General features: G+C 44.5%; 1 protein-coding gene across 2 annotated transcripts; it reads left to right on the forward strand.

Moving 5' to 3' along the window:
- Nucleotides 1-526: 526 nt before the first annotated feature.
- LOC125553958 (putative ubiquitin-conjugating enzyme E2 25) lies at nt 527-6910 on the forward strand. Of its 2 annotated transcripts, XM_048717599.1 has the most exons (7): nt 527-685; nt 773-878; nt 3802-4212; nt 4292-4355; nt 4724-4863; nt 4945-5256; nt 6282-6910. In XM_048717599.1, the coding sequence occupies exons 1-7, from the start codon at nt 672-674 to the stop codon at nt 6627-6629; spliced, it is 1395 nt and encodes a 464-aa protein (XP_048573556.1). In that variant the 5' UTR covers nt 527-671; the 3' UTR covers nt 6630-6910. The 2 variants fall into 2 exon arrangements, with proteins under 2 accessions (XP_048573556.1, XP_087372968.1); XM_087516842.1 differs by having other exon boundaries at nt 527-878.
- Nucleotides 6911-8523: the final 1613 nt, after the last annotated feature.

Raw genomic sequence — 8523 nt, forward strand, 5'->3', positions numbered from 1 at the left:
ACTCTAACTCTAACTGTGTTAGAATATCCAAACAGGGCCATTGTCTCTGTACTGTGTAAATTTTTTTGCCGAGAGACGCTATGGCTTTCGAGGGAAAGGCATGCAAAAGGACAAAAAACAAGCGCACCGAACCGCATTGCCCACTCCACGCGCCCTACTCCAGCGAGCCGGAGCCGTGAGCCACACACAATCCCACAGATCCTCACCGCGCAGAGCATTCGCGAATGCCCAAAAAGCGCACGCGGAGTTAGCAGTCGGTAGACCCATCCCCATACCACTCTCTCACTGACATTGGGCCCGAATCCGGATCCCGGCCTTGACTAGCCCGCGCGTGGGTCGCTTTCTCGGTGGACGTAGCCCGCCTCCCAGGCCCGGCAGTCGTCGTCGCCGCACGAAAACAAAAATAAAAAAGAAGAGGCCCGCGTCACGCGTGGGCCACCGTCGTGTGATCTGGCTGCCGGGTGGTCCCGCAAGGAGCTCACGTCATCCACGGTCGGTGGCGGCACACGACTAATGTTCCTCTGCGTCCTCCCCCTGTGCACCGCTACGCGCACAACGCCCTCGCCCTCGCACACCTCCTCGGCTGGCCCCTCCCCACTCGGCCCCTCCCCTCTCCTGGTCGCCCGCCGCTCGCCGCTCGCCGCTTGCCGCGCCATCCATTGGACTTCGCCATGGACGCCTCCGAGTGCGCCGCCCCTCCGCCATCTTCGAAGAATCAGCCGTCGATTGTATTTCCGGGCGATTTTTTGATGGGCTCCTTGATCTGTCGCAGATACCCGCACATGCAAGGGGGCGCGTCGTCTTCGTCGTCGTCCTGCCGCGCCGCCGACGCCGCCGCCTGGGACGCCGTGAAGCAACAGAAACGCCAGCGCTGCCAGGTACTACTACTCGTCGCGCGACCTTGCCGTGTGCGCAAATTCCGGCCGTAACCTCCCTTCTTCTGGTTTGCTACCCGAGCAGTTTCCGTGCGATCCGATGTTGCGGCCGTTGCCTTGTTGTAAGGCGTCGACGCGGAGCGTTACACGAGGGTTTTGGCCTACTTGGGTCTTGATGTTTTTTAATAATTAAATAATCCGTTTTTTCGTGGGGTTTAGGTTTGGCGATTTGAGGCGTGATTTTGATTTTAAGGTGGAAAGTATCTTAATACCATATAAGGGTAGTAGGGTTCGCGGGACAATTTTGTCTTCAGGTTTCTGGAGATTGATTGTGGTAGAATTGGGGTTTTCTGGGCCCTTGACTCAAACATTTCACGGGTTTACAGTAATGTGTTTATTGACCGGTTTTTGTTTATTTTTCTGTGTGCCTTTAGAGACTAGAAAGAAATGTCTGGTGTTCCTTTATAGTTTTGTAGTGTTTGTAGAATTGCAGTCTGCTTTCATATGTTGTTTGCCGAAGTTTTGATCTTCTTGTGGATAGAAGGACGAGTACATCAATATACACGGAAGCTGCAAGGAATACATTCTAGCATATTGAATCGATGGTGTCTCTAGGATGTCGACATATTGCTGATGTACTTAAGCTTCAAACAGTTGTTTGATTATGGAGGCGTCTGTGTGCTGAATCTAGCTACCTGAGCATCTCACTCATATTTTATAACCTTATTAATTGTAGAATTGTTGGTTCTTCACCTGGGCAAAGTTGGCTACAACATATCCATGACTGTATCAGCATGATAGGTGTTTCTTAAATTCGTTATGCATGAATTTTTTTGATGCTCTAGCGGTAAGCTGTTCAAGTAGTTTTACATGTGAATTGTTAGTAGAGCACGCAGGAGTGAGATATAGGGCTATGATTTTTTTTTGGGGACAGTGATCTAGCAACGCAAGACGCTTGTGGCAGGCCACAAGGTCTCATGTTTAACGTGAGGACAATTTCCCTTGGGATATTCGAGTACCATTGTGGAAATGAGAAGGTTTTGGAGCATCATGGTTTCAATTTCACTTTCTAGATTTATGTGTTAATTATTACTGAATATATTTTCCCAAGTTCAAACTTCAGGCCTCTCTGATTCACAGGATTTGCAAAATGCGGGAATAGAAAAAACGTAGGAATAGAGTGGCATGCCATCGTAAGGGTGTTTGATTGTGCACAGGAAAAACGTAAGATTATTTCAAGGAGTTTGGAGTGGATGGAAAATTGCCTATGAAATCTAGTGCAAATAATCTAAAAAAAATCCTATGGTTTCCAATCGTATGAATCAAACAACCCATGGAGGAAAAATTTCTAAGGATTAGAATCCTTCAAAATTCCTTTGAGAATCCTTTGAATCAAAGAAGCCCTCCTTTGCCTGTTAAGTTAATACTACAGATATGCTCGACATTTCTTAGTTTGATGTGGATCTGGGCATTGCATGTATTCTGCTAGCTGTTTGTGCGTCACGGAGAGAAATTAAATAGTTGTGATGATCTTGAGCTTTTGTACTTGTTTATTTATTGGTCGAAGAAGTGACTTTTTATACCCTCTCTAACAGGGGCATTACCTGTTTTGTAACTTAAAAATTGTCAATTTAACTTTAGGTCATATCCCCCCCCCCCCCCCCCCCCGACCACCATTCCACTAACCCTAGTTTAAAAAACCGAGAGGAACTGGTGGTTCAACCAGAAAAAAATGGAGCCTGCTCTGCTCTTGTTCAGTGAGGAGGCAGTCCTGCAACTGACCCCGCCAGAATCAGTTGAACTGTGATTTTCCAACAAACATATGACTGGTCCAGCTGGCCTGCAGTGCAAGGATTATGAGTTGAACGACTAGTCTCAGTCGGGTTGTTGACTAGGTTCTTCATGTAGCCTAGCTCTGTGAGTCGAGGGCTGGAGCGACTAGTCGTGGACTAGTTGGCATGTTCGATCGACTCAATTTTGGAGGGATAGATATCCACTCCCTCTGCTTGTTCTGCTCCGCCCCTCTGCTGTTGTGCTCCTCACCTGCTGTGCTCCCTTGGATCCGCCCCTCTTCTGCTGTGCTCCCTTGGATCTGCCCCTCTTCTGCTGTGCTCCTCGTGGATCCGCCGGCGATGGCAAGCAAGCACTCCTGTGCTGTTGTACCAAGTATTTTCTCCCTTCTCTCCATCCCTTCTTCCTGGGTTTGATTTCTCCCCTTCCTTCTTGGTTGGTGGAGAAGCAAAGACTGTGGCCATTGTATATAATAGTTGGCACAGCCCCAGGTTCTTCAACCACTTCCCATGCATTCAATTTTTATCGTATACTGTACTGTACTATATAGTACTCTCTCCATCCGGAATTACTTAATATCCAATGGAGGGAGTGTATACTACTCCCTCCATCAAATAATATAAGATGTTTTTGCAAGCTAACAGCTCGCAAAAAACGTCTTATATTATGGGACGGAGGGAGTACATACTATGTATTAGTAGCTGGGTACTGTAAGTTGAGTGCTACAGTACCATGTCGACTAGTCCAGCAGTAGTCTAGATTAGTCACGATTGGTCTATGAGTGTCAACCTCGGCTCGACTCGTAATTCTTGCTTTAGTGTCACTGCGCTGGAAAAATATATTTGTGTGGGGCTGGGACTGGACCTAGTACCTCAAGGCTCCTCGGTGAAGTGATGGACTATTCTAGCCACCTGGAGTAAGGTTGTTTGGTGACTTAGGATGGAAAGATAACTTATTCATACCTGATTTATGTACCATCACAGTAATAATACCACAAGCGAATGTCTAATGCTGGCAGCGAAGAGCAAAGGATCATGATATGTGACTTAAATTTACAACTATTGGTGGACTCAAGTTTGTATTTGTTGTGGAAAAGTTTTGTGTTTGCTTATAACTACGTTGGCATATTTTACAGGGATCATCATCCGGTGATAAAGTTGGATCCTGTACAGAAAGTAACTCCTTCAAAGCATCTGAAGCCGAGCTACAGAATTTTGACTCTGGTGAAATTGAGGAAGAAGATTATTATATAGATGATGAAGATGAAGGCTGCTACGATGATGACAATGAAGGATCTGACTATGAATTTGATGAAAGTGATTTCAATCAGCAGCTGGCTGATAAATTTGATGATTTAGATCTGCCTCCTGGTGTGGAGGCTTCTGTACCATGGTTGCAGAAAGCTGCAACTGATGACGGCCCTGGCAATTTTAAGTCAATGTCAGAAATAGAGGATGAAATTGGTAAGAAATACAAGTTCTTCAAACAGTTTGACACTGTTGAGGATTTCTCTGATCATCATTATGCTAATAAACCTGTTGGAAAGGTAAAATCATATGCATATTGCTTTATTTTGTACCTTCTTTTTGACTCGATACTTATTGTGTTCTTTAACTTCACTCCAGGCAGGGAAAGAGTGGACAAAAAGAATTCAGCATGACTGGAAACTTCTGGAGAATGATTTACCAGGTCAGCTATTTCCAAGAAAGAAAGTATAAATACGTGCTTAAAACGCTCCCCACAAGTGATATACATAAATTTTGAAGCACATTGAGGATCTGTTTTGACCCACCCACTTCTACATTACTCAGTTTTGCTTCGAATTTTGTGCAAATTTAGTTCTTCTGAGGGCATATGTTGTCTTGTCGAAGAAAGCTCTATCGTTAATGTTTTTTAATGTGTTTTAAAAAAATTCGTCTTATTATTTACTTTCACCTACAAATTTTTACAAAGCCTGCAGCTCACTGTTGACTCTCCTGGGTTAAAATTGCTAAAGCTTAGAAATGTGCATTGTTGTACTATTTACATGAATTATTGTTCTTCTGACTTCTGTGCAGCGTCCATATATGTTCGTGTCTCGGAGAATCGAATGGACCTTCTCAGGGCTGTGATGATTGGGCCTCAGGGAACACCCTACCATGATGGCCTTTTCTTCTTTGATGCTCAATTTCCTGCTAGTTATCCTGCAAGTCCTCCTGTAAGTATTGACATTTTGGTAACCTCGTATGTAATGTATTTCCATATGTTGATTGAAATAACCGTTCTGGTGCTTTTGCAGACTGTATACTATCATTCTGGAGGACTTAGGCTTAATCCAAATTTGTATGCTTGTGGAAAAGTCTGCCTTAGCCTCCTAGGCACCTGGGAAGGTCATGGTTGTGAGAAGTGGAACTCAGCTCACTCAACCATGTTACAAGTGCTAATCTCCATTCAAGCTCTCGTATTGAATGAGAAGCCATACTTCAATGAGCCAGGATATGAAACATATGCCAACAATGCTAGTGGGCAGAGGACTGCCTTGGAGTATAATGACACAACATTTCAATACTCATGTAGGACAATGTTGTACTCGCTTCGTAGGGCTCCACAGGTAACATACTGCTAATTATCAAGCTCTCGCAGTTCCCGACATGGGTGCACAAGTACTCACTGTTCCGAAGATTCGTCAAAAATATAACTTGCTGAATGTGGATGTATGTGATGCTGTTTTGTTAGAAGGGGAGATAGACAACAGAAAAAATCTACTGAACTGCAACATCAAACTATTGAAACCATCCAATTTTTGCCCTCGGGTGGTCTCACAAATGGTCCGTTTGTTAATGTGGATACCACATGTTCACCATGTCACAGCGAGCGCCAAACAATCTAACATAAGCTCCACCATTTGTATAAATATATCTTTCACAAGAAATGCTAGAATGGAAGAGAAAAATTGGTTGAAACAGATAAGTAAACACAATTTGGTGACATGGCAGTGATGTGGTGCACATGTGGCATGCATGTCACCAGAAACTACTTAACTACTTGTGAAACTACTCTAGGGTGATTTGTTTTACTATTTGAATAGTTTGTGAGCCAGACTGTTTTTGAGTTTACTGTTAAAAAGTGAACTTGTGCCAGAGTTCAGAGTTGAATGGTGGACTTCTTTCTAGAAGAGAACATCATCAATTTGTGGGAACCTTGAACATTTGAACCATGATGGAGTGACACGGGAACACTTGGACATTAGTTTGGACTCTGTTTTTGTGTTATCCTGAAACCACGCCAAGTATGAAGGATGTCAATTTTAGGGTTGCTAAGTGGACCAATGCAAGAATTCAGGGTTGAAAATATTTTGTTTTCTCCCTCTTTTTGATATGGCAGTGCTTTTTGGTAGCAAAGACAGCCATAACAGTAAAATCTTGCTAATCAGTAAGGTTGCTAGATTCTGTATCTAGTTTGGCCAGTGTACCACAGCACGACAACCACAAATTTGGCACTTATTTTGGTTGTAGTATGGAAGTTGTTATTATCTTCAGTAGGGTGCGGTGCACTGAGAAGCTTTTAGGTAACATAGCTTGCACACCAGAAAATCAAATTAACCTTTATCGTTGGCTGTTGCTTTGCTTGTTTCAGCACTTTGAAGATCTCGTTGCCGGCCATTTCCGTGAGCGCGGCCGTGCCATTCTGGCTGCATGCAAATATTACATGGAGGGTAACAAAGTTGGGTCCGTAGTTCCTGACGAGGACGACGAGGACAAGGAACTGGAAAGCGCAAATGCAGAAGGATCCAGCAGTGGAGTGAAGCCAAAGAATAATCAGGTAGATTTGCGTGCAGGCGCAGGTGTAGTTCGCCCTGCATCCTTCAAGACCAACATGGAGGTTCTGTTTGAAGAGCTCCTGATGGAGTTCAATGTGAAGGGTGCTGACACCAAGAAGTTCTGTGCCGAGAAGTTGAAGAAGAGCCAGCCTGCTGCTGCTTGAAGGATCCGGCTGCAGCACCATATATCTGTGGTGGTTCCATAATGGGAGTGAAATCCATAAAAAATGATGGTTTCATTTCTTGCCTAACTATAGGAATGATATGTAGATGGCTCTTTTTTTGCGCCCTTTGCCGTACTGGTCCTGTGGACTCGGAACTGGGAAAAAAGTGGTGGTTTAGATGCTAACTGAAGTGTCCACCCCCTTAGCTTTGGAATATCGTTTGCTTATGAGTTACTAGTACGTGAGGCTACATGTTCATTATGTCGTGATTTAGTTGTTCATGAGATCCTCCCAATGCTTTATCCTAGATGCCAATGTAGGAATCAAGAGGGCGTGTCAATACATTCAGAAGGATAGAACATTGGTTCCTGTTAGTCAATTGCAGTTGGCAAGTGGCAAGTTGATTAGTGCTACTAATCGAAGTAATGCTGCAGCGCGTGAAAAAAGCTATAACATTTTTCGAAGATACTGGATCTACATTTCAAAGATAGGAATAGACCTTGTAAGAATTCGTCTGATTAACTAGTAAAGCCGATAAACTGATTAATCGTCCGGTTAATTGATTAACTTGCCGATTCTATTAACCTCCTACTCGCTAGCCAACCGAGTAGCTACGAGTTAGTGATTTTCTCAATAACTTGCCGATTAGCCTATTAGTTTTCTACTCGTTAGCCAACCGAGTAGCTACCAGTTAATGATTTCCTCGACAATAAGAATAGTAAAGTCTACTTAGGGATAAATATCTGTTCAAGCTATTACTTATCCTTTTTGTTACTTAGTGTGAAGATTAAATTACATCTGGATCCCGCAAGCCTGAAGCGCAAGCAGGGTACTTGTTGAAATGCCCGAGAGTACAAATAGTCAAGAGTATATGGCAAGAAACTACTATATTACAGGCTATGGCTACAAAAAAACTACCACTTTTCTTAAATCTTTCAAAAAACTATCACAAAATTAGTTCGCTGTACGATTAAAAATTAAGTGGGGTTATGATAGGTAGGGCCTGCCCGTCAGGGTTTGGTCGGCTCCTGGCTGACGACGCGCATGGTGACGGCCGTTAGGCCACAGCCGTTCCGACCGGGCCGGTCAAACCAAGCTGTCTCCTCTGTCTCCCTCGCTCACTCTCACTCTGTCTCCACTGTCCTCCCTCGACCTAGGCGATGGCGTCGTCGGCGGCGAAACCGATCGACGGTGGCGACTCTACGGGGTGAGGTGTCACGGGAGGGGGGGGGATGGTGGAGACTGTTCCGAGGTGGATAACTGGCTTGGCAGTGGCAGCCACCGCAGCCTACACCTCCGGCTGTGCCACAATCGGCGAGGGGACAACCTACATCGGCCCCACAACCTACGCCCTCTGCACGTGAAAATCAGGAGCTGTCCCTTGAGTACAGAGCGGCTAAGGCTCTTGCTGGCGCCGTTGCCGCGGATCCGGCCAACCCCAACCGCTCGGCCTCGGCATTTGGAGGGGTCGAGTAAGTTTTCTCTCTTCATCTACTCGTTGACCAAACCCTAGTTTAATTTAGTACTGCTAGGTTAGTAGACAGTCCATGAAATCTTTAGTTAGGTGTGAGCAAGCCCTAGTTTAATGCAGTAGTGATTCAGATTAGTATATGTATTTAGTTGGATGCATTAGTGATTCAAATTAGTACATGGATTTTGTACTGAGTGTGCATGAGTGGTTCAACCTAGCACAAACCTAGTTGAATTTGTATTGAATTATGTTAAATATGGATGTAGTCACATATTTAGTACTCAATTTTCTAGTCAGTAGGCTAAATAGGGATGCAATTATGGATGCAGTATAGTTGTGGCAGTACAAAACCTAGTTGAAGTTGTGAAGTAACACATTCTGTAATGCAGGTTGGATGATGACATTTGGGACGTGAGGCTGCAT

Source organism: Triticum urartu, chromosome 1A (genome assembly GCF_056163025.1).
Source record: "Triticum urartu cultivar PI428250 chromosome 1A, HENAU_Tu73, whole genome shotgun sequence".
NCBI classification, from domain to species: Eukaryota; Viridiplantae; Streptophyta; class Magnoliopsida; order Poales; family Poaceae; genus Triticum; species Triticum urartu.